This window comes from Centruroides vittatus, unplaced genomic scaffold (genome assembly GCF_030686945.1).
Source record: "Centruroides vittatus isolate TY-2023 unplaced genomic scaffold, ASM3068694v2 contig_1035, whole genome shotgun sequence".
In the NCBI taxonomy this organism is placed as follows: Eukaryota; Metazoa; Arthropoda; class Arachnida; order Scorpiones; family Buthidae; genus Centruroides; species Centruroides vittatus.
Genome location: NW_027120673.1, coordinates 3,044,083 through 3,071,849, shown reverse-complemented (window position 1 = coordinate 3,071,849; position 27,767 = coordinate 3,044,083). Strand labels below are relative to the sequence as shown.

Below are 27,767 nucleotides of genomic sequence, written 5' to 3'. Positions count from 1 at the left end.
AGGAGCTTCCAGAAGTTGCATGACTCATGATTGAACAGTTATGAATCATGTGACTTCTGGAAACTCCTACTATATTCTTCTCATGGCAAGATCTGAGCTTGTTGCTTTATCACATGATGATATTTTGCTTAACTGTGTCCATTCTGTCTGAACCCTAAAGTGAAAATTTGTGTTTTTTTGAATTGTCAAAAGAGTAATATTTTTTGATATGCATTGCACCTGGAGCAAAACTATTTAGAGAGAACTTCTTTTAGTTTTTAGAGGAAACTTCAGGTCTGTTTATAAGATTTTCATAACAGAAGGTTAGCAACATGCTTGCAAGTTGGAAATTTGTTTTGAGATCTTAGATGATAGTGCTACGGCCATAAAAGCATGCTGAGCAGGAAAATAGGCCTATTTCTTTTTTCTTTTGTAAGGTGATATAAACCGAATTACATTGTACTTAAGCAGAAATAGCCTACTTACTTTCAAAGATTTTCTCTGTCTTTTCTAAATAGTTTCAACAAGATTCAAATCTTGTCCCTGATGGCATGCAAAGTAAATTCTTCCACGGTAATTTAAGAAAACTGATTTAGATTTTCAGCCACTTTTCCATTGTATTATCTTTGAATGGGATCACAGCTGCTACTTCTCTCAACAGAATTAAATCTTCACTAATTAAAAATCTAAGCATCTTGTATTTGTCTTCTTGCCATCTTGTTTTCTAAATATATTCAGTTCAAAGGAGATGTGGCAACATTGTCAGCAAGTTCTAGGATGTTGGAATGACGTTTGCCTGGGTCAGTTAAACATTAAAATAAGAAGTTGCAGAGCTCATAGAAACACAGATTCAGTTTATGGATGGGAATAACAAATCAAAGTTGCATACTGTGATGTAGGATTCATCATCAAGTTTTAAGTGTTGTAAGCATTTCACAAGTTGACAAATTGTTTATGACTCAGTGGTAGTGATGTAGATTGTTGTGATATATTGGTTGAGTGTTGTCTCAATTTGGATGGAAAAAGCTGCCAATTTGGTGATGACAGGTTGGAGTTGGTTGACTGATTTGTGAACTTTGACAAAAGACAAATATCCTTGGAACCAGTGGAGCAGTGATGGAAACATTAGACATATGCTTGCCAAAAGTGTGATCAGTGAATTGGATAACCCTGTTATTAAGTTTTTGTAGGTATCTGGAAGGCACTTCAGTGTCCCTGATGTATTGTTGAATGCAATGTTGATAGGATGCTCTCTTCATCAAGACTATGTTCTTAGATTTATCTGCTCTGCATATAACAACATTATCATCATTTAACCATAACCTGGTGGAATAGATGGATTTCCAGAATGAGGATGGAAAAATTTGAGGGGTGTTATGGTGGAGGATGAAGGTAGTTTTCCATTTGATGTAGTCTTTAGTGTTAACATCTAAGCCTTCCAACAAATTTACTACCTCAGGTGTGAATTGCTTTGGTTTGTGGAAAGGTGGAAGTGGGTCATATAATGCAAGGGTGTACCCAGCAAGAGGCAGGGAGGGGCAGCTGCCCCCCTCTAGAAGAAAAATTAAAGTGTAGTAATTGACACACAGATGCACAGCACAGATGTATCAATTTAGTATCAGTTTGAATAATGAATATTGTGACTAGACTAGAGCCTAGAGCCATCTGTCGTGAAATATTAGAACTATTTTGTTGTTTGCTGCTATTCTTGCACCCAAAGAAACTGAATTGCCACCCTCTAGTTCAGATCCTGGGTACGCCGCTGATATAATGCCTTATTTTCGGGTGTCCAAGACTTGCATGGATGTGGATATACCATCCCAACAAATGATCCAATTTGGGAATTGAAACAATGACTTTTGGCAAGCATTTTAAGTATGTCTAATGCTTCCATCACTGCTCCATTGGTTCCAAGGATATTTGTCTTTGCCAAGGTTCACAAACCAGGCAACCAACTCTGACCTGCCATTGACAAATCAGCAGCTCCCTCCATCTGAATAGTGAGAACACTCAGCAAATATGTCATGGACAACCTACAACACTACCACTGGATCATAAACAATTCAGTCAACTTAGTGGAAGGCTTACAACACCTACAACTTGATGGTGACTGCTATATTAAAGTATGCAACTTGAGTTTGTTATTTCCATCCATAAAACTAAAACTATGTTTTTATGTGCTCTGCAACTTCTTATTTGAATGTTTGACTGACCCATGCAAACATCACTCCAACATCCTAGAACTTGCCAACATTGTTTTTCACACTTCATTCTTCTCATTCAAAGAAAGAGTAGGCCTATGTGGTGTGAGAGAGTATGGAAAAGGTGTACCAATGGGAAGCCCCATCTTAGGCACACTTTGGGAATTGGTAATTTGACTTCTTGAAAATAACATCCTGCCTCAGTTTGAACAATGCATAGTTCTATACGTAAGATATGTCAGTGACATCATCATCAACATCTGGTGCTGAAGACCCAAGAGTTCTTCAATGTCATGAATTCCAATATGTAATGTTTATTCCTCTCAGTGAAGCAACAAAACCCTTCTTTGGTACACTTTTTGGACCTTAACATCACCATCCAAAGAGACAATATTTCCACCACAGTCTGCAGGAAACCTTCACACCATCTTATGTACATCCTGGCAGCTTTCCATGATCCCTTCAAATACAAAATAGCAGCCTTCAGAGTTTTTGTTAGAAGAGCCCATACCAACATTTTAAACAAGAAAGACAATGCACAAGAGCTCAAACACATCTACAACAATGTTGCTTAATGCAGTTACCATTGGAAGATAATCAAAGGCTTAAAATATCAAAAATTGAAGAGACAGTTTGTTGAAACTGGAATCACCATTTATTCATAAAGCATGGAGAATGAAAGATGTCTGTGGCATCATCAGTTCTAATTTAAAAATTTTTGTTTTTAATTGCATTATTTATTCACTGCTTTTAAAGGAAAGTTTTTTAATTTTGATGGCCAAGTAGCCTACAAGGAAACATTGGCCATCAAAAATGTATTCCAGAACATTGAAATTGAATAAATGACGATTCCAGTTTCAACAGACTGTGTCTTTGGTTTTTAATATTCTAAACTTAATTACTAAACAGCAATATTCTATAATTGAACAATAATCAAAGGCCTTATCAGGTTTTATTTGTAACATACCACAAACCAAAGCAAGGAGGACAAACCATACAAGTTTATAAGGTAAACTACCATCTCAAATGAACTTACGTAGAAATAGCTAGCAACATATCTGTGACTTTTAAACACAGCCTCATGGTACCCTTGCCATTGAGGAACTCTAAGGACTAGTATCTTGTACTGCTTGGGGTTTACACCATCCCTCTGACCTATATATTTTTTTATAGAGACACTGTGAGTCAAATGTTTATATCCACTGCAAATTGAATATCTATATCAACATAGGTCTTTGTCCAACAAATTCCCTGGTTCATCAGTGTTTTAGGTGGTTTGTTTTATGTTTATAAGCTATTTATAAAGTGCTTAACATTTGCGAGACAGAAACTAAGTGTTGCCAGATCTCTCTGCAACAGTCAGTCTTTCTTGTAGATATTGAGTAGTTGGTTGAAAATAAAGAGTTAAGTTATTATTTGGGCAGTTGTCTTACTCTGGCCTTACCATTGGGACAAAGCCATACAAACACATGATCAGTGTCAATGTCAAAAGCTTGACAAGGTAGCATGAATATCCATTAATCCATTTTGCTTATATCGTTACAAGCACCTAGATGCCACAACTTTATTTTTTCAAATTACTAGCACATATTTAGCAAACTGCTTGAATGACAATGCACACATAACAAACACAGTTGCCATCAGATTTCTCTACAAATAAGCTGTAGAATAAATTACTTGCCTGTAGACAAACTTGATTGCCATGGCCAAACAATTTGACTGTGTTTTGAAAAATTGTCATTGTAATTTAATATTTTATCATGAAATTTTTATTGATATTTTTATGATTAAAAAATTGAAATTTTAAAATTATTATCTAATTGTTAGATTTAGTATTTAAATAAAAATGTTTAAATTCTGATTTTGGCATTGAACACAGCATGTAAATTAATGAAATGTGGAGATAGCAATAAGTTTTTGCAGAGAGATGTATGCCAAAAAAAGTGTAATAGAAAGAATAAGGTTAGAAGAAAATGTCAAAAGTCTTTGATTAAAAATTTTACTTGTTATGATTATATTTCTCAATTAGTACAATTTTCATTAATCTGTCATATTCATGGATGCATTAACCATGTTAATCAAGAGACTATTTTATTTCTTTCATTAAAATATAAAAAATACAAAGTTAGCATAATTAAAATATCTCTGTGATCTGTACCAGTACTAATTTCATAAATATTAAACGGGGGTCAAAGTCCCTACAGGAAATGATAGGTTGTTCCCTGCATCCCACTATAATGTACTAATCCTTGACTAGTATTGTCCCTGCTGCACATAACTTTTGTCTTTGTAATACAACAGTGCTCTGTGCTGCAGGGATAAGAAAATCAGAAACTCAAAAGGGGTAGCCTTGTCATGCTTGCATGAAGCAAGGGAGTCTGTAGTAGTGTCACAGTGTGGCAACACTTCTCCCCACAGTAGTTAGTCTCTTGGACTGGCAGCACTGTTTCTCACTGCATTTGGATTTGTAACAGTCGTGTGTTTTAGACACGAATAAAACCTTTTGTTAAGGTAATGTCTTTGTCTCATTATGCTACAATTTATTTGTGTCTAAACTACTTAAGATGGATAGCCTACTTAAACCTGAACATTTTAAAGTCGATCTGAATATTTGGGGTTCCTCTCAACAGTGGTCCCATTGGTACAGAACATTCGAGGACTTTGTATCATCAACAGAAATGGTCGATGTGAGGAAATTCAGTCTTCTTGTTAATTTTGTTGGTCCCTTAGTCTACTCATATATCAGAGTGCTCTGGATTTCAGGATGCCATTAAGACTTTGACTGCCTTATATGAGAAGCCTATAAATGTAATTTTCACTTGTCATTGTCTAATTAATTGTCAGCAACAACCCGATGAGTCCATTGACTAGTACTATCAGAATCTTAGGACATTAAGTAAGGACTGCAACTTTACTTCTGTCTTGGCGGAAGAGTATAAAAGTGAATGTGTACATGATGCTTTTATTGCAGGATTATTATTGCCTCAGATATGACAGCGCCTTTTGGAAAGCCATACTTTAAAACTCGTAGATGCCTTATCACAAGCTTGTGCTTTAGAATCTGCCTGTGTTCAGTCTGAAAGTTTTGTCTCTAATATTAGTACAGTAAGCGCTATCCATATCTTCAATGAAAAGGTGTGGGAGGAAGAGAATTTAAATAATACCGAAGTTAATGCCTTACTCTTACACATGCTGGCTAGTACTGAACATAGGTGTCCTTATTGTGGCTACATGAAGCACATTCGCAACAGATGCCCTGCTAGAAACAAAGATTGCAACAAATGCAGAAAAAGGGGACACTTTTTTAGAGTCTGTAAAAGCAAAGGGAGTAAGCCAACTACAGCTGCTGTAACCTTGGCAACTGTTGCTCACAACCCTTTTTCTAGAGCTATGGTTAATATACAGCTAAACAACATCTTAGCTCAGGCCCTGGTGGATACTGGCAGTTCCGAAAGTTTCATAGATTACAATTTTGCATTGTGTCATCGTCTCCGGATTATTTCACATTCCACTCAAGTTTTTATGGCTACAACTGCTTTAAGTTCAACTGTGAGGGGTCAATGCATAGTTTCTATTAACTTAAAGGGCCATACTTATCCAAAGGTTTTGCTGTCAGCTTTATCTGGTCTATGTGCTGATGTAATTTTAGAACACAATTTCCTAGCTTTGCATACTGATGTGTCCTTCAAATTTAGTGGCTCTCATAAATCATTGTCAATCTGTTCTGCAGTGTTTGCAAACATGCCACTAGCCCATCTCTTCAAACATTTGTCTAAAGACACAAGGCCTATCACTACTAAATCTAGGCAGTTCTCTAAACCAGATCAGGATTTCATTGATGCAGAAATTAAGAGGTTGACAGCTGAGAGTATAATTGAAGAAAGCAATTCACCATGGAGGGCTCAGGTGGTGATTGTACCTGGTGTTGGTAGAGGAGTAATAAATGCAAGAACGGTACTGTCCAAGTTTTTAGTGATGGAATATTTATGCTCTTTAAGTCTCTGTTTCAAAAGCCTCGTAGTAGCTCCAATGTAAATCAGATCTGCATTAAAACGGCAATCACTTAAAGGAATAGAATACACCCCTGTACTATTGTTTCGGTTTTCTTTCTTCTTATCATTTCGTTTAACTACATCTAAAATTAAAAAGTATTTAATTCACCGGAGTCCCAAGGAGTTAAATTATTGTTGTGGGTTAAACCCCAGAAAATATAGTTCCCAATATTGAAAAGATTGTACCTGGTCCAAAGAAAAGGTTAGTTATAGACTACTCTCACACTATTAATAAGTTTACTGAGTTGGATGCATTTCCTCTCCCTAGAATTAATGACTTGATTCAGAAAATAGTCTCTTATAAAGTTTTTAGTATGCTAGATTTGCGTCAAACTTACCATCATATTTTCATTCTGAAAGAAGACAGACATTATACAGCATTTGAAGCTTGTAACAAATTGTGGCAGTTTAAGGTGATTAGTTTTGGTCTCACAAATGGTGCTGCTGGATTTCAACATTCTATTTCTCACTTGATTGCTAAAGAAGGTTTAGTCGACACATTTGCTTATTTGGATGATGTTACTGTCTACAGAACTCAGGAAGAACATGATCGTAATCTTACTTTTATGGACATGGCTCTTAAGTGTAATTTAACATTCAACATAGCAAAATGTTCATTTACTTCTAGAGCTATTTGTATACTAGGTTACCTAATCAAAGGGGGAGCTATACGTCTAGATCCCTAGCGTCTAAAGCCCTTGCTAGAATTACCTCTCCCTACAGATATTACATCTCTTTGCCGAACAGTAGGAATGCTGGCCCACTATGCCCCGTGGATAAAGGGATTTGATGAGAAAATTCAACCTCTAGCCCAGAGTAAGTTGTTTCCACTGCCAATTGAGGCTGCCATGATCTTTTCAGATTTGAGAGCTGAAATATCTCATTCTATCTTGACTCCTGTTATTGACAATGTGCCGTTTGTTGTTGAAACAGATGCTTCTAATTTTGCTATCGGTGCTACAGTGTCTCAGGAAGGTAAACCTGTGGCTTTCTTCTCGCAATCCTTGAATGGTAGTGAGAGAAAACACTCTAGCATAGAGAAGGAAGCATATGCTATAGTTGAGGCGTTAAAGTAGAGACATTTCTTAATTGGACATCATTTTACATTAATTACTGACCAATGTTCAATAGTTTTCATGTTTCATTCTAAATGTAATAGTAAAATTAAGAATGATAAGATTCTAAGGTGGAGATTGGAACTGTTGTGTTACAAGTTTGATATTATTTACCGTCCTGGTAGTCAAAATACTGTTGCTGATGCACTATCAAGAATTTGCAGTGCCCTTTCTGATTTGAAGAGTCTCTCTTCTCCACAACTCTCTCTGCCACCCCGGAGTAACTTGTTTTTATCATTGGATGCATAGTAGGAACTTGCCATTTTCTTTGGAGGAAATAAAGAAATTAACTGCTTCTTGTCCTACCTGTGCGGAATTAAAACCAAAATTTCTTGCTCCTTCAAACCACCTATTAAAGCCACGTCTTTCTTTGAATGTTTAGACATTGACTTGGAAAGAAGAGGACCTTTAAAGTCAAGGAACAATAATAGATGAATAGTCTAGATTTCCATTTGTGTTCCCCTGCCCAGACATCAGCAGTAGTACTGTTATTAAGTGCCTTCATCAGCTGTTTTCAATCTTTGGAGCTCCATCATATACATTCAGATAGAGGAGCTGCATTCTTATCTCATGAACTTCATTCCTTTCTCACCTCTATTGATGTTGCTTCTAGTTTTTCCACACTTTATAATCTCCAGGGTAATGGTCTTGTCGAGTGTTATAATGGTATCATTTGGAAGACAATTTTCTTGGCTTTCTGCTCATCTAATTGAAGTATTGATCAGTGGGAAGATGTATTAGATGATGCATTACATGTTGTTCGATCTCTCCTATGCACTGCTACAAATTCTATGCCTCATGAAAGATTTTTCAGACACCCCTGGAAGACAGGAACAGGTATTGGCCTTCCCACTAGGTGCTGTCACTAGGACCTGTCCTAGTACATTCACATAACCGCATCAATAAATATGCTCCTCTAGTAGAGGAAGTCCAGTTATTGGAGGTTAATCTTAAGTACATTCACATTCAGTACCCTGATGGGTGGACACCGACAGTGTCCCTAAGGCACATAGTGCCTCGAGGCAAACCTTTGCCTGAATCCTTGAAAGATGGCACAGTCTTCCTTAATATTTCAGCCCAGATTCCTGATCAACCTAGCTCTGATGTTCAGGCAATGGCTCCTCCACCTTGCAAGAGCAATTTGTATCCCTCCCAAGTTGAAGAAGATATTTTCTTATCCCCAACAGAAGTAATCGGGTTGCCTTGTCCTGCAAGGCAGTGCCAGCAGCCCAGTTATTTGAAGGACTATATAATGTGATGTAAGTGGGCAAGAATGTAGTAGTGTCACGGTGTGGCAACACTTCTCACCACAGTGGTTAGTCTCTTGGACTGGCAGCACTGTTTCTTGCTGCATTTGAATTTGTAACAGTTGTGTGTCTTAGTCATGAATAAAACCTTTTGTTAAGGTAGCGTCTTTGTCTCTTTATACTACAGAGTCAATGGCCAGATGGAAACAGAAGAGAGACAGTATCTTCATCTAGGTGGTAGCAGATTTATCGGATAGATGCTGGCAAGACTGTGATCTTACCAAAAAGAACTAAAAAACTAAAGAGAAAAGGAAAGAGAAAAGAGGCCACAAGGGCTGACTAAAAATCCCTCTCCTTATTACAAAAATAAAAACTAATTACAGACAAACCTATCTATCTTACATCCTATTGTGCACTAATAGTGGAAATTCTTAGATGGATTAGCCATGGTCTACTATCCATCCATACCCAGATTTTTATATGAAAGAGACTTTCATATAAAAATCTGGAATATGGCCTGGGCCGTGTTCAGTAACACAGAATTCTTGCTAATACTACTGGTAGTTATGCTGCAATGTTGAACTCGTTTCTAACTACTGCTTGACTACTCCCACCACTAAAATTCTAGCTAGTTCTGTCAGCTTCTTTTGTCTGTGCTAACTTCCACTAGTGATGTCATTATTTTTGTCTTGTCGTACAATTTGCAAGATGGCTGCTCATGTTGGACTAAACTTATTTTATTATAACAATTACAAAGTTATTCTCTCATTTTAAATTATTAACTCATTCTAAAATGACTTCAAAATGTAAAATTATCATATGTTGGTATAACAGATTCTGAATACATTTTAATGGAAAATAATGATCCATTTCGTTGATTACAATTAATTGCTTCATTAATTTCATCATGATCTAATGCAGCTTCCATTTGAATAATTGTATTGGTTACTTCATCCTTTTCAACCACTTGATTTGCCACAATTGTTGAAATCATAATTTTAATTTTGTCCACCATTTTTTCCAGCTTTCTAACTAAGAATGATCATTCAATGATGCTTAGAACATTCTTAGTTCCACCCAGTAAGCCATTCAGAATTCTAACTTAGGTGTTCTGCATTACTGAACATGGCCCTGGCTAGCCACAACTTGTGTTTAACCAGATGCCTAAGTAGGTTAATCATATAGGCAGAAGTTGTGCCTTGACCAAACAGGATGTGTAGAACTATGTTCTCATGTGACAGAAAGGGTAAAGCCAGGAGTTGAGCAGACCAGCCCCAAAGTTTCCTGGCCACCTAACCTACAGAAGTAGAAAAGATATGCTGCCATTTCTGGTGAAGAGCTGCACATCGGACAGTTTACACTCCAAATGTAAACTTCAATAGACTGAAGCTTATCTCTAGTGGAGAGAACATTGTAGCATTATGCAGATCTCTTTACTGCAGTTCAACACAGTGTTTGGGAACTTTCCTGTCAATCATATGTACCAAATGGTTGACCATTCAATGATGACCTGAGTGCTCAGTGGCAAAAGAAATAGAGAAACATTGGGAATAAAGTGCCTATAAATTTCAGACACCCTAGTCTTAACAGAGGGAAAGTTGTTTACTTAGACAGATTGAGTAGGTGCCTGCACCATACTTTAACAAAGAGTGCAGTTTGAATGCTTTAGGCATCAAGTTTACCTTGAAATCAGGCATGAACAATTTAACACAATAACCCAGGAAGAAGCAGTATAGCTTCACCACTGGGTGATCATTGTAACTAAGGTAAAGGATGATTTGCCTAATCTGGGCAGCAGCAGAAAAAAAATTGCCGAACCATTTGCTCTAGTATTATACATCTTATCTCTACCAACCCATTTCGGTTTATAACAAGTGCCAAAAAGTATATTTTGGTAGACTGCTATCCTACTAGGGAAGTAGAGATAGTTAACTAACCAAAGACTAATTTTGTCTCCTACCTTAACATTAATCTCCTTTAGATATTGTTTGTGTGAGTCTGCACCAAAGTATACACCTAACATCTTAACTATAGTGCTCTGTAACCAATACTATTGGTGTGAGTGAATGAAATGTGATAGATGTATAAATAATATGAGAAAAGGAATAATAATAAATTATTTCATATTTTCATGTCAGAGATATAAAAGACAATGTTAATTGTTCTGACGAGACCAAAAAAAAAATGTTAATGATAGAGTTGTTAAATACAAGTTCTGTTGATAAATATTTCATTTGGACAATAGGTCTCTTATATCTTAAATGTGTAATCACATTTGTATGACCAGAGATTCTAGAACTTCTAGGCTTTCGAGAATATCAAGATATAATAGATAATTGATTTACCAAGACTTTGGATACTTGTGATTAGAAAGCAAACTGTGAAGTTAGTAAAATCGGTTTGTCATGATATTGGCCATAAATGACTGACCATTCTATCATTAAATTATATTGAAATTATATTGATTAAACATCGGAGTTACAATGCATAGTGGCATAAAAATTATATATTTCAGACAATTCTAAATGTTTTTGTTTGGGTGTGAAGATAACAAATATATATCAACATTTTTTATGATATATTTGTGATATGTCACAAATTTATCAAAGAAGAAAGCAACATATTGCTTAGTGCACCTTTTTTCTTGAAAATCTTACAAATTTCCACTCAGTCTTCAAAGATCAAAGGATGATTATATAGATGTTTTTGTTTTCTGTGTACAAGTACTCTGTGTTGTCCAAAGACTACAATATCAGTATATTGTAGTCTTTGAAAGATGAAAATCATCATATACTGATATGATAACTGATCTGCATCAGTTGATTGATATATCTATGATATATCAATATTTTATGGATAATACTTATTATAGTACAAATATTGCAATATTTTCCATGATTAAATTAATATTTCTGAAGTAAAAGATTGTTGAATACAAAAAGTAAAAAAAGTGTGTATTTTAAGATTCCTCAACTTAAATAAAACCTAATATGCCATATTTTCTAGATTCTAAGATTCACTTGTTTACTTACTGATATTTTTACTTATCTGAAGTAGATGTCCATTTTAGAATTGATGTCTCTTACATTTGCAGTCTAAAACTCCAAAACTGTTTTAGACTGCAAATGTAAGGGATCAATTCTAATAGATATTTCTAGACCTTTGTTTTTCTCTATTCTTCACTGGTTGCTGTTTGCTTTGTTGCCTAGAGGGATAATAAACTCAGTGGGATTGGAGGGAAAAGTGTGTAGAATTGGTTCACAATGTAAGATTTTGTGCATCTAGCAGGACAAAAACCATAAAATAACACAATATATTTACTTATAACCTTTTAAAGATAGCTGATACATCAAACAAGCCATTCACAAAATTGGCAATGTGATACAACCTGCTTGTATTGTTAATTGCTGTTCAAAAATGAGTTTCAACTTGATTAGTTGAAGAAAGTGTTTGAGTGATGACAATTGCTTTCTAATCTTCGGTTGTGAAATTAAATGTTTTGTATGTATTTGTTGATATTATCTTGGAACCTTTACATCAGGGTAGGAAGTTTAAATTTAAATTTGTAATTGGTTTCTCAAACCTTTAGATATATAACAAAATACTACCTCTCTATATTGGCATGTTAATAGAAAATTAATTACTATTAACAATTGTAACAGACTGCAAAAAATTTTGTACAACTTTGTACATCAAGATATTGTATTTTTTATAATCTTAAAGATCTATAGACCACATACAATGAACGTTTGAACACAATAAAATGCATTTTTGTAAAATAATGTACTTTTTACACATACAGGTATAGGACAAAATAATAGGAACACCTGTGAAAGAATGCAAAATATTTATTAGTAGGGAGTTGGGCCACCATTGGCCTGAATTACAGCTTGTATCCGACGTGGGATTGACAAATAAAGGTTGTGCAGAAAGTTTAAGGGAATTCGCAGCCATTCCTCCTGCAGAGTGGTCTCGAGTTCAGGTAGTGTGCGTGGAGGAGGAAACCGAGCACGGACTTTGTTCTCTAAAAAACCCCACACAGGCTCAATGATGTTGAGATCATGGGACTGAAGACACCATGTGAGATGTTCCACTTCATCATTATGCTCATCACACCCCTGTACACAGTGAGCCATGTGTACAGGGGCGTTGTCATCTTGGAATAGAGGACGTTCTCCAGGAAACAGGGTATGAAGCGTAGGGTGTAAGTGATCTGCAAGAACACTGTGATAATGCTCACCTCTGACCTTTTCCCTCAGGACTACGAGTGGCCCCAAGCCATGCCATGATATTGCTCCCCACAGCATCACGGAGCCCCCTCCGTGCTTCACGGTAGGAACCAGACAGTCAACATGAAATGCCTCTACTGGTGTTCGCCAGATGAACACACTTCCAGTGGTCTGAAATAATGTAAATGATGATTCGTCAGACCAGATGACCTGTTCCCATTGCTGTTGTGTCCAGTTTCGGTGGTCTCGGCACCAGTGTTGTCGCTTCATAGCATTCTGCGGTGACACTAATGGCTTTGGGATGGCTACTTGGCCATGAATGTTTGCAGCATATGGCTCCCGTTGAATAGTTTTGGTGGATACAGGGTTCTGGAGATGGGTGTTCATCTCGGAGGTTATCTGTGGCAGTATAGTCTTACGTTTTCGGGCGACTATCCTCTTCAATGCTCGTCTATCCCGGTCAGTCAACTTCGATTTTCGCCCACTGTTCTGCTTCGCAGAGGATGCCTTTCTCAGTTTTGTGTAGGCTGTCATAACCCTTGACACAGTGGACCTTGAAACGCACATAAGGTTGGCTGTTCTAGACACTGACGCTCCAGCGAGGCGAGCTCCAATAATCATGCCTCTTTGCACGTCGGACAGATCGGACATAATGGCACTTTGCTGGGAACAGAATTTTGTCATGCAACTGTCACATTGCCAAATGCTCAACTGATACCTTCCCTTTCACTCCCACTGGATGGCAGAATGTTGCGAGACGTGGTGGGACTGTATTGGACGGTCGAAGTACAACACATTTTGAAAGGGATGTTCCTATTATTTTGTCCTATATCTGTATCTGTGAATGTGTTAAGGCAAGAATTATAGTGTTGAAAAATGATGATATTAACAGATGATAATTTTCCTTTAAACCTGAAAATACACTTGTAAAGTACCAGTGGATTATAGTACTCTCTATATGAACAAATAAAACAGGCAAAAAGAAAAAAAAATGTTATCCATCCGAAGATGATTGTATAATTGTTGACATCAGCCAAAGTTAAATTACAAAATTAAGTATTAAATTGCAATTTTAATGAAGGAAAAATAATGTTAAAAACTATAATATTCTTCTTGTCTAGCTTGGTATATACATGTGAGCACTATGTTGGCCCCTTTATTCTTAGACGTATTACACTGTCTCTAGATACAAGATCAACCTCAGAACATCAATTTATTTTCCAAAGAAAGTATGCATTTCGGACCTACAGTCTCTTGTTAGCTTCTTTACAACTATATTTTAGCAATAAAACATGCAAGTTAAACTGTATTAACATTAAAAATTTAGGTCGTAATATAACTTACATATTTATGAAATAGACACATCCACATCTATGAAATGTACAATGAAATTCATTTCATGCTTCCAAGATAGCATTATGATTCAGCAAAAAAATATAATGCTGATAGTTATTGAATATGCAGATCATGGAAATAAAGTTGTCAAGCATTGTCATCTGTTTCATGGCATTTACAATATATTGATGATATATTGTTTTTTAAACTTGTTTCTTGTTGTTACTTTACAAAGCTTAATAAAATTGCTTTTTGCTTAAGACTGAAATGTTGGCAAAAAATTTTAGTTATTATTTTATTTTATAAGCATTGAATATTGTATTAATTTATCAAATGTAACTTTTCTAATAAGAGCATCTTTATATAAATCATTCATTTCTATTGTAATATCTAATAGCATACAGCTCTCAATTATTTAATTATTAATTTTTAATTTATGTAATTAGCTTAGGTTTATTAAATATTAATTATAATTAATACATAAAATTAAAAAAATATATTGCCTTTTTAATTTGATTTGTTGAAATAATGGGTAAGTTATTGATTAATTATTAATAAGTACAGAAAATGTACATGTATTTAATCAGTAAGAGCATATAAATATTTATTATTATTATTATGCTAATAATATATGAATTTTTTGTATCATTATAATAAATTCTTAAGTTTTTTATTATTAAATTTTGTTTATTAAAGTTCTTAATAATTAAAATAATTTATTTAATTTTAAATTGTTTGTACATTAATGATTTTATGAACTCAAATTAATCCTAATGTAGATTTAATTGAGAATTACATAACTAAAGTTAGTTGCATAAAAAAAATCAATATACTGTATGAGGTGATTCAAAAAGACCTTTAATATCTATATTCTTTCAAAGCTATAATCAAAAAACTTACATTATTTGTTAGGCATTAATTTATAATAAAACACATCATTTGTCTCAAAAATTGCTTCTTGCGACACCAAAAACTTTAAAAAAAATTTAATACTGTCTATCGGCGTTATTATTTTTTATTTGTAGTATCCTTTCAAGTTTATCTCACATAGTGCAGAAACGTTGCATCTGATTGTAGAAGACAAAACATTCCTGGACAACATTAACTTTGGTAATGAATTAAAATTTCATCGCAATGATAAAATGAACTTCAATTACAGTTGCAGTTAATGAAGTGACAACGGATGGTATACTTTGAGTTTGGCAAGAAATTGAAGTGAACTGTTTGCCGTATTATCAACTGCTCATATTAAATCAAAATGACTGCTCAAGATAAAATTGATGCATTTTGCTCTAAATTAACTCCACAATCATTTTTATTCTTTTAATTCTTTTTGCTTCTTGATCAAAAGACTCTTGTAAGACCTATTTATCAATTATGGGTTCAACCAGGTCTGCAATGGGGTGGCCAAGTGAGATGGTGTGAGTGGGATGAGGGCCACTCACACCATCTCCTATATCTGAGACAAACCACTTCCCAAAAAATTTCTGGGGTTTTTCAACCTGTCCATATTAATTTCTGGGTACCACAGAGCAGTAGACTCACACCTTTAACCCTTGGCTATATGACTGTTGCTCAATTGATTCTGTAAGTGTTCTGATTAAAATTCTACATGCTTTCAAAGTTGTAAAATCTTTTTTGAATTACTTCTTATATAGTTTTTTAAACACAAATATTTGAAATTGAGCTGCAGATTTGAATTACTATAGTAAATACTATTTAATACCTATAACTAAATTTATATTTAGATTAATTTATTTATTTTTTAATTTTATAAAACATTTTTAATGTTTATAGAATTGAATTCTTTTGCTGATGAGGAATCCAGAGATGTTTATGTTATGGAAGGTGATCCTTTAACACTTGATTGTGATACACCATTAGGATATCCAACACCCACTTTATTCTGGATAATACAATCAAACACAGGATCTTTGAGAACCATTAATGAGTAAGTTGTAGTAAAATATCTTTACAAAAAACCAGCACCTGATCACTCGCTGAGAGGTATTTATTCTTAACACAAACGTTTTCAATCCAATCAATGGATCATCATCAGGTAAATTAGAACATTACAAAAAATAGAACAAGAAGTTCAAAATACAAAAATATAACGGCTAACCAATATGTAACTAACAGCACAATAACGTTTCTAAATATCGAAAAATTAATAAAAATGCTGCTAAAATTAAAAATAAAGAAATAATATATAACAAACAAATAGTGTATACAAAATATTAATACCTCTGCCTTAATAAACAAATTAATAACACTAAATGTTAACACTGCTTAATAAGCTGTACAGAGTTTTTCATTTAACTATACATATTAATAAAGCTACTGCTCTTATTTGAAGTTTACAACTGCAAACTTCCATGCGGAAGGAAGTCCCTCGGCATCTCTTGCGTTGATGCAATTCCCTTTAAGCTTGCTTTTATAGATTTCTAATTTTTCGGCCGTTCTTGCCAAGGTCGGGGAGTGTATTTGTTTCAGTATATCTGCTTCTTTCCATCTAACAATTGAGCCTTCCGTTTCCGAAAAATTAGAAATCTATAAAAGCAAGCTTAAAGGGAATTGCATCAACGCAAGAGATGCCGAGGGACTTCCTTCCGCATGGAAGTTTGCAGTTGTAAACTTCAAATAAGAGCAGTAGCTTTATTAATATGTATAGTTAAATGAAAAACTCTGTACAGCTTATTAAGCAGTGTTAACATTTAGTGTTATTAATTTGTTTATTAAGGCAGAGGTATTAATATTTTGTATACACTATTTGTTTGTTATATATTATTTCTTTATTTTTAATTTTAGCAGCATTTTTATTAATTTTTCGATATTTAGAAACGTTATTGTGCTGTTAGTTACATATTGGTTAGCCGTTATATTTTTGTATTTTGAACTTCTTGTTCTATTTTTTGTAATGTTCTAATTTACCTGATGATGATCCATTGATTGGATTGAAAACGTTTGTGTTAAGAATAAATACCTCTCAGCGAGTGATCAGGTGCTGGTTTTTTGTATTATTTTCTGCTGAGCACGCTGTAAGTTGTTTGTAAAATATCTTTATTTATGTAATTACTACTATAATAAAATTGAAATGTTCTTGTATCTCTTTGCACGAATGGCTTGATATATTGGTAATCAAAATAAGATGTGATTTTATGCATATGCATGTAACGTGCATATGCTGATATCATAAATTTTTGTTTATTGATACTATTATCATTGTGAGTAAATATATTGAAATAAATTAATTTGAGATGAAATGTATTTATTATTCTGTTCCAAATGATATATAGTTGATACATATTTGTGCAAAATTTTATATTATTATTTGAAGTGTTAATATTAGAGTATAGTTTATTCATCAATATAGCAAACTTAATTTTCAATTGCTCCAATAGTAAATATAGTTTGTGCATGTGCTAAGTTTTAATTTACCATTAATTTATCCTATGAGGATCATCCCAGAAGTACCCAATCTGATGTATAGATGGCAGTAATTGTTTGAAAAAAATTACTGTGGTCGAAAGTACCAACCTTATAAAGCTTAAGTTTGAAGTTTGAAGACACTATGTTATTTAGTATTTGTTTGACAGCCATCAATAGTGAATGTGAATGCTCTCAGTGAATTTGTAAACATGGAAAACAATACTTTCATTTGAAAGGTCTCAATCCAACCAATATCAAAGCTGAGCTAGATTCTACTCTGGGGGAGTTTGCTCCCTCGTTTACAACAATAAAATATTGGGTGGCAGAGTTTAAAAAAGGCTGTATGAGCTGCCAAGGCGAACATTGCAGTGGTCGACCAAATGAGGTGACCACACCAAAAATGGTGAAGAAAATCCACAAAATGGTATTGGATGACCATTGACTCAAAATGCAAGAGCTAGCAGACATAGTAGGCATTTCAAAAAGTACTGTGCATCGCATTTTGACTGAAAATTTGGACACAAGAAAGCTGCGTGCAAGATGGGTGCCATGTTTTACTCACAATGGAACAAAAACAGTGTCATGAGGATGTTTCAATCAAGTGTTTAGCGATGATTTGCAGTAATAGAGCCTCCTAGTTTTTGTGTTTATTCATAACCATGGATGAAACCTGGGTCCATCACACCTGAGACGAAAGAACAGTCAAAACAATGGACTGAAAGGGGAGAATTGGCTCTGAAGAAGACGAAGACAGTTCCATCTGCTGGCAAGGTTGTGGAGTCAAGATTTTTGGGATTGATTATCTTCAAAAAGAAAAAACAATCAACGGCGAGTTTTATGCGAACTTATTGCAGCGCTTGAGTGATGAAATGAAGAAAAAATGGTCACATTTGGCAAAAAAGAAAGTGTTTCATCAAGACAACACACCAGTTCACACATCTGTTATCACGGTAGCCAAAATCAATGAGTTAAAGTTCAAATTGCTTCCTCACGTACCCTATTCCCAGATTTAGCCCTCTCAGATTATTTTTTCTTTCCAAACTTGAAAAAATGGCTTGATGGTAAAAGATTTACCAACAGTGAAGAGCTGGAGTCTACTGTTGGGTTGGGTACTTCTGGGACTACCCCTGTATTTTGAACAAAGTTTTATCTTCTGTATTATTTATACATTAGCTTTTTAATAAAAATTCATTTTGTTAGTTAATAATTTTTTTGTTTTTAAACTATTTATTGACATGAAAAAATAATCAAATATGATAAATACAATCAACCCAAAAATTATTTCAAATATCAAATGTATAGTTGGATTACTTTATTGGGCTATTAAGAATAATAATTACTGAGTAATTTGGCAGCAGATAGATGTTTTGGCTATCATCTCTTGTTATGTTTAATATCTCTTGTTTGTATAATTATTAAATTTAAGAAGAATGGTGATCTATCAATTTACCTTTTGCTAAATTATTTCTTAATTATTTGGCCTTAGTGTTGGCAAAACAGTTTAAAATATAAGCAAATTATATTTTAATTGGAAAAATATTGGATAAAATTATTTTTAATATTTAGTATGTTTACTTACAATGATAAAATGTTTTGACAACATCCTAAATACTTTCTCGGCAACACTAATTTGTTTAAATGAACGTTTTTGATCCCTTTTCACAAGTCTGCATCAGGTTTAATAAAAAAATTTGAACTGTCTTCTTAAACAGTGAGAATTTTCTTGTTAAACCTGATGCAGACCTGTGAAAAGGGTCATAAACATTCATTTAAACAAATTAAAGTGTTGCTAAAAAAGTATTTAAGGTGTTGTTTATGCTACATTGGTTTCAATTTATATAGAAGTGTTTTTTAATGATAAAACAACTTTTCCATTATAACTAAATACAGTGGAACCTTGCTTAATGAGCATAATTTGTTCCAGAATCTTACTTGTAATGTGAAACACTTGTTAAGTGAAACAATTTTTCCCATATAAATTAATGTGAAATATGATAATGTGTTCCATGCCGAAAAAAATACTCAAATATTTTATGTATAACATTTATTCAAAGAAAATTATACAATATATGTTGTTAAGGAGTGTGAATCATTATCATCTTTTCTTCTAGCACAGAATGAACAACCTGGAATGTGAATTTGATATACAGAAAACAAAAAAATCACAGATAATATGTCTGATAAACATGCAAAACGATATGCCAAATTCTTGGGCTATGTAAAGGCCAAGAATTTGGCATATCATTTAATAATAATAGAAATTAAATAATTTGACTAGAGGTAGGCAGTTATGCTGCCATCTCATATTAAATTTAATAATTATAAATAATTAATTTTTAATTTAGATATTTCTAAAATTTAATTTGGAATTGGTCATTAAATTTAATACGAGATGGCAGCATAACTGCCTACCTCTAGTCAAATTAATTAATTTCTAATATTTAATTATAGCCTTTACATAGCCCAAAAATTTGGCATATTGTTTGGCATGTTTATTATATAATGAGCTATGGTTGTTAATGTTTATATGTAATATGTGTGAACATTAGTTTGGAAAAATGTATGATCACAAGTGACACTAAGATGCTAGTGGAACGAGTGCTAATCACAGACTGATAGAGAATGTGCACAATCTGGGTCTTCCCCTCTCCTAGTCATCTGTTATGCGAAATGTCGCTCATTAAGCAAGTCATTTTTTCACAATCTACTTTATTCATTATGCAAGGGGCTCGTTAAGCAAGGTAAAGTTTTTGTTATGATTCACAAACGATGCTGTAATACCTTAAATTTTCAAATGCAATTCTAAATAAAATAATTATTTGTGCTAAGTTTACTGCCATTTTGAGTTTTAAAAATTGATTTTCAAGATGAATCTGTTTAAGCATTTGTTTGATTCTTTTCCTCAAATAAGTACATGCAATTGTACATTTAGGAAAACCTTGCTGGAGTGAATGAATTCAAAACTTGGTTAACTTGTGATGGTGATGATATTCATTCAGCTTGTTGCATTATTTGCTGAACCTCATTTAGTGTTAAATATAATAGAATTACAGCATTTACAAAGGAATGTTGATTGTGTGAATCATTAAAAAAGAAGTGTATCTGATTACCTTTCCTTTCCCTGGTCATCGTGTTGACCAATGAAACAGTTTTTAAAGATGGCAACCTTAGATGACATGATGGGATAATTTAAATATCGCTACGATAATTTTCACGCCAAATACTGTATAAATGTTGCAAAAAATTCACTGAGTTCAGCTTTATATCCACATTTGCTCCACACTTTAAATGGAACTAATCTGATGTAGAATAGAATGGATAAAGTTTTGCCAAAGCCGTTAAGAACGCAAAAACAAAAATTCAAAACGTTTGAAAGCCAATCGAGCATCTGGCTCCGCGACTAGCGAGGCTGCGCATGCGTTAGACAATGCTACGTATACGTACGTTAGACAATGCTAAAACATGCTCAAACGCTTGTACAGTGTGACCCAAACATTGGGCAGATCAAGAGTGGGAGTGTTGCATGCGTCCAGAGTGGTGGTAAGGAGGGATTCCCAGATGAAAACAATTTTCTATCTTTGCAGCTCTTGAGCATAAGTGCTTGCGACCATAGCAGATTGTAATCCTGTTCAAGTACCTTTCTTGAAAGCTCTGTGGTGTGCCTACCTCTCACCACTTTATCTTGGTGCTCAGCAAGATGGCTGGCAAGAATTCTGGTAGTGGCCCCAATATATCGTATGCTTACTCCTGTTGCGAGATTTTCCAGCGGGACAGCATAGACCCCCGACTTCTCGAGTGTGGAGAACTTGTCTCTATTGTTGCAAAGAAGCTTGGAAGTGGAGCTAATGGTAGTACCTGGTTGCGCTTCCTAAATATTCTGCAGATACGTGTTGAAAGGGGTCTGAGGTATGGCAACAATGTTTGAACCACCGAAAACTCCCTCTTGTTGCTTAGCACGGTGCTTGGAAACAATGATTTCTTTACCTTACTGAGCACATGCATAAATTTTGCACGTGAGAAGCCAGCCGTGCGTACTGCCAAACTGATGTTATCTAACTCGATATTCGCCAGCTCCTGCGTGGAGGAAAGCAAAAACGCCCTTCTAATGAGGGAGGTGATGGCATTGTTGACATATCGAGAAGGCTGAAAGACCTCTGCTGGGATGATGTACGGAGCTGTGTTGGACTTGTGGTGTACCGGGAATTGTAGACCTTCCGGAGACTTGTGTATATGCAGGTCTAAGAACGTTATTGCAGCATCGTTCTCTTTCTCCTAGGTAAAATTAATGGAAGGGTATACACTTGAAAGCTGTTGCTTAAAAATAAGAAAAGCCTCCTCTGTGTTTTCCCATGCTACTAAGATGTCATCTACATAGCGCAGATGCACTCGCCTGATGACGACGACAGTAAGGTTCGTTGAAGTACTTGCAACAAGCAAATGTAGATATAACGCTGAACTCAGTGAACTTTTTGCAACGTTTATGGGATAATTTTTCTGAGTAAAAGGGAATTAGCTGTAATTTCTATGGGGGTAGTGTTGCAATATTAACTTTATCTGAAATAAAATTACAAATTTATTTTGTAATACACAATAAAAGCATGCATATCTACACATAAATGGAGGATTTTCAGGTTTCTTTTGAAAGGTCGATTCTGGATTTTCCAACCATTTTCCATTCTTAAGCTTGATGTTTATTAATTAATGAATGTACTGTGCTCATAATGTAAATTGTTAATTTTTCTGAACTAATATAAACTTTAGAAAGTATTCAAAAGAATTGGGAGTTTTCAGCAGAAATTTTGTATTGTCCTATCACTAGTTGAAGCATCCAACTAGGTTAAAGCATCTTAAAAACTAACGTTTTTAAGATGCTTTAACCACTGTTTTTAAGATGTTTTAGATTTTTAGCAAAATGTGCCAAGAAAGTTGTCACTAAGTCTATACTTCTGATAAATAGCACTGAGTTCAGCGTTAACGTAAATTTTTCTTTTTACTGCAAGCACTTTCGACGAAATTACGTTCGTCGTCTTCAGGCGAATAAGGAAAGAACAAATTTGAAAGTGGCACGTGCCGAACATTCCAAACCGATAACGGAAAATTTTCATTGGCGAATTTTTAAAAATAATATATTCTTTTAGCGTTCGGTAACTTCGCCAGTTTGAAGGAGATTTTAAATCGGCGCGACTGATGGCGCATGCGCTGAAAAGCACACGCGCTAAATGTGCGACTGACCATTTGTCACTCCCTTCTCCATAGACGCCAAGACCACCATTGAAGCCAACATCACAAGAGCAAACATCAACACCTGCACCTTCTACAAAATGGACGTGATATCTCTATACCCTTCCGTCCCCACGTTTGAAGCCGTAATGCTAGCCAATGCTATGCTCCTTAAGAAAGGTCTCATGGTTCAGCAGGTACTGGATATTCGTGAAGCACTGATCTTCGTCACTGAAAACAACTATTACCGCTTCAATCAGAAAATCTATCTTCAGAAACAGGGTGTCCCGATGGGCTCCCCCCTCTCTCTGCAGTCTTGGCCGAGCTCGTCATGAGGGACGTGGAGCAAAAAACTTTCAATGCCCCGCTCACTATTTGCTACCCTCTATTGTACCTACGCTATGTAGACGACATCCTACTAGTATGGGGAAATTCGGAGAAAGAATTCATCTGATTTATGCAGCAATTATCAAGCGTTTATCCCACCATCAAATTCACTTGGGAAAAGGAGCGGAACCAAACAATATCTTTTCTGGATATGCGGATACAGAAATCGCTGGAAGGACCACGGTTTGCGGTATACCACAAGTCCAACATGATTCCCCACATCACTCCAGCTGACGCCTTCCAACCATCGCGGTACATCAGTGCCACCACAGCAGCTCTCATCAGAAGGGCGATACTGCTTCCATCATCGCAGGACCTAATAAACGCTGAATTGGAAATCATACGAACGGCAGTACATCGTGCTGGGTTTACAGGTGCCAAATTTACGCATGTACTGCGTAGAGTGAACAACTCCATCCACCCGTTCACCACGCTACACAACAAAAAAGAAATGGCAATAGTATCGTCAACATTACCGTATCTAGGAGCATGGTCCATACTTATTAGCCGTATATTCCGGCGGTACGGCTTTGTGCTTTCCTTAACCCCTCTACCCAGCCTACGGAGGAGCATATGCAACGACCGAGACATAATCAGCGCATTAGAAAAATCGGGGGTCTACGCAGTGCCACTAGAAAATCCAACAACAGGAGCAATAGAGAAATATATAGGGGCAACAACAAGAATGCTCTCCTGCCGTATCGCAGAACACCAGGACGATATAAATAAAGGAAGACAAACAACAGAGCTGACCAGAAAAGTTCTACAACAAGGTTACACTCCGCTGTGGTCAGAAACAGTGCTCCTAAAAAGCTGTAACAATAGAAAAATTACATTCATCTGGGAAGCGATCCTCACAATAACATCAGATGCATGCAACGTCCCCACCCTGGACTTGCCCAAAATTTGGGTCACTCTTTAGAAGCACCTAAACACCCAAACACGCCGACAGTTGCACATTTAGCGCGTGTGCTTTTCAGCGCATGCGCCATCAGTCGCACCGATTTAAAATCTCCTTCGAACCGGCGAAGTTACTGAACGCTAAAAGAATATATTATTTTTAAAAATTTGCCAATGAAAATTTTCCGTTATCGGTTTGGAACGTTCGGCACGTGCCACTTTCAAATTTGTTCTTTCCTTATTCGCCTGAAGACGACGAACGTAATTTCATCGAAAGTGCTTGCAGTAAAAAGAAGAATTTACGTTAACGCTGAACTCAGTGCTATTTATCAGAAGTATATACAACTTTGGCGTGAGTTTACTTTTATATGTCACTAAATCTAAATTCTTGTAGCATTTTAGCGAAAAACTAGCAACAGCATAAACTCTGCAGTATACAGTCAAACCTGTTTTTATGCGGGGGATAGGGACCGCGTTAAAAAGAAACGCATAAAAAAATCGCACGAAACTTCACGAGGGCTATAAAAAATAGTTTTCGCAACACAATTAAAAAAATATTTTTTTTTATGCGGTCAACAGGGACCGCATAAAAAAAGTCTCACATAGAAAATAACTCAAAACCGTACAAAATAGAATTTATTGACAACAGATGTCAGCACTTGACTGCATCGTCTGGTCTATCGTCTGTTTTACATATTTTTGTCCAGGTGGTGTTTTGTTGACTTAAAAAGTAAATTAATTCATGTTTTCGCAATATGTGGAGTGTTGAGTTTTGAGCACAATGAAACAATCAACACTAAGAACAAAGAAAACATTTAATTATACAAAACTTAGGTATACAGCCAGCAAGGGAGCATTGGTGATATTCACAATACATATAACTAGTGGTGTCCAGTCCAACTTCTTGCCTTTGTAGAGATAATGTTTTAGGAATTTCAAACCTGGTCTATCCTTTCCTTTCTTACTTGGTCTCTCCTCCTCAAGCAGGTCCTTTCTTCACCTCTCATACAGGAAAAAAGCTATCCCATGCTCCTTTACATCCCCTATATATACATCACCTGTAGCGCCCCCTTGTGTTACATTTAAATGCACAATTTAGAAAAACAAAAATATAGAGAAATATTATAACAACCACAATTATTTACACAGACAGCACATTAATAATAAACATACTAAAATTATTATTATTCATAAGAGAAACATCACATGTAAACATTCACAAAATAAATACATCATGGTGGTTACTGCCACATATCTCCCCCCCTAAGACATAACATAATAGCACATGATAATGTATTACTTCCTGCCTCCCTGAACCATGGCTCGGTAGTCAATTCTTCTCCCGCGTAAGTTGTATGGGCATGGTTTTGGGGTTTGCATGTTGCTAGGTACACCATCATCTCGAGGCCTGCCAGGGTCAGTTCGTAAAGTTGACCTCGGATCTTGATCACAGTCATCTTCGGAATCCCAAGGATTAAATTCACTTGGAGGGTTTTGCTCCACCCTCTGATATACACGCATCCTTCTTGGCTGTACTGAGCCCAAGAAAGGTTTTAGCCTATCAACATGGACAGTTTGGATGTCGCCGTCTCGCATTCCGCAAATTTTATAATTTACTTCATTAATAATCTCAATGATTCGAAATGGACCTTTGTAACGAGGGGAAAATTTTTTCTTTTTCGGGTCATTAGGTGGTCTTAAGAGCCAGACACGCTGCCCAATGCCCAGGCTCCTCATTCTTCGGTTCTTATTCCAATATTGAATGGATTTCCTACGTTCAATCTGACTTATCTCCAGGGCCGCATCTCTGGCAAACCTTAGTCTTTTTATCAGTTCAGACCGATATTCATTGGTGCATCCCATGTCACTTGCATCCTCAATGGCAATTTCGCCAGGTAGTACTGGGTCAAAACCATACATTAAAAAGTTTGGGGATTCGTGGGTAGAGGAGTTGACAGTATTTCGATATGCAAACATTGCTGGAAATATATATTGGTCCCAGTTCTCCTTGTCTCCTTCTGATATTTTACTAACTATATTGATGATACATTGATTTACCCGTTCCACCGAGCCGTTTGATGTCGGCCTATATGATGTAGTCAGCTTATGCTTAATATTCAAAACTTTACATGTGTCCTCCATAATATTAGAAGTGAGATTAGGTCCCCTATCTGAGATCAACTCCTTTGGGCACCCAAATCTGCAGACAATATGATTAAACAGTGCATCTGCTATTATCTCAGCAGTTTGCCTCTTGATTGGTACTGCCTCTGCATACTTTGTAAAGAGATCGACAAACACAAGGATGTATCTGTTACCTTGTTTGGAAGTGGGGAGAGGCCCTATTAGGTCAACAGACACCATCTGAATCGGATACTTTGCAGGACTGAACTCTTGAATGGGGGCTTTCCCCGTGTGTCTGTTATATTTTTGGCACGTTTTGCACGACTGGATATAATCCCTTACCTTCTTCCACATCATGCGAAAGTAGTATTTCCTAGAGATGTTATTTACAGTCTTTTCAAGTCCCATGTGGCCTGCCATATCACTATCGTGAAACAAATTAATGATTGTCCTAGTTGCAGCATCACCAACACATTCCTTTTTATTATCTCTCCTGTTGCCCCCCTTTCCTTTTATAAAGAGCGAATTGTCAATAATATCAAAGTCAGTTATTGGTAGAGTTACTTTATCTCCGTCACGAGTATTATTCTGGATTGCCCGTTTTATTGGGCCAAATATTGGATCATCATCTTGTGATTTGATAATGCAATCCCTGATATTGCCATCCACTACATGATTGTTCATCTGGTTTGAGCTACCATTTCGTGATAGAAAGTCAGCTATAACATTATCTTTGCCTTTTATGTGCTCCACAATGCAATTATATTCGGCCACTTCCATTGCCCACCTCATGAGTCTACGGTTACAATTCTCCATATTTTTTAAGAACATTAATGGCTTGTGATCTGTGAAGATTCTAATAGGTCTTCCTAGTATCATATAGCGAAAGTGCCTTAGTGCAAGCACCAAAGCCATACATTCTTTCTCTACAGTTGAGTAGTTCACAGGGGCCCCTCTCAAGCATTTGCTATAATATCCTACTGGTAAGAGATTATCATGGTCATCCCTTTGCTTAAGTACAGCACCTATACATTTGTCACTTGCATCAGTAAATAAGTAAAATTCCTTATCATAGTTGGGGTGGGACAAAATGGGTGCAGTGGTCAATGCTCTCTTTAGCTTCTCAAAATCAGCCTGGTGAGATTCACCCCAGTTGAACTTCACCCCTTTTCTCGTCAGATTGACTATGTTTTCAGTTAATTTGGAAAAGTTTTCTATAAACGGGCGGTAATAATTAAGCATGCCCAGGAGGCTCCTAATACCCTTTACATTCCTCGGCTGTTCAATCTCCATAATTGCTCTCGCATTTTCAGGGTCCACAGATATGCCAGATGCACTAATGACATGTCCTAGATATCTCACCTCAGGAAGAAACAACTTACATTTCTCAGGCTTCAATTTCAATTCATATTTGCTTAAAATCTTTAGGATCTCATCAAGGAGCTCGATATGCTCCTGTTTATTGGCTGAGTAGAGCACGATATCGTCCTGAAAGACGAAGCACCCATTCCCGATGTGACCTGCTAAGATGTTGTTCATGATTTTTTGA

The 27,767-nt window shown here is 35.7% G+C and overlaps 1 protein-coding gene across 5 annotated transcripts in view; it reads left to right on the top strand.

Moving 5' to 3' along the window:
- LOC136969588 (neuroglian-like) overlaps positions 1-27,767 on the top strand; it is a 146,973-nt gene that overhangs the window by 54,933 nt on the left and 64,273 nt on the right. For all 5 annotated transcript variants that reach the window (XM_067263815.1, XM_067263839.1, XM_067263832.1 and 2 more), the window contains exon 4: positions 15,956-16,109. In XM_067263815.1, coding sequence (XP_067119916.1) covers positions 15,956-16,109 — 154 coding nt within the window. The remainder of the gene's footprint in view (positions 1-15,955; positions 16,110-27,767) is intronic.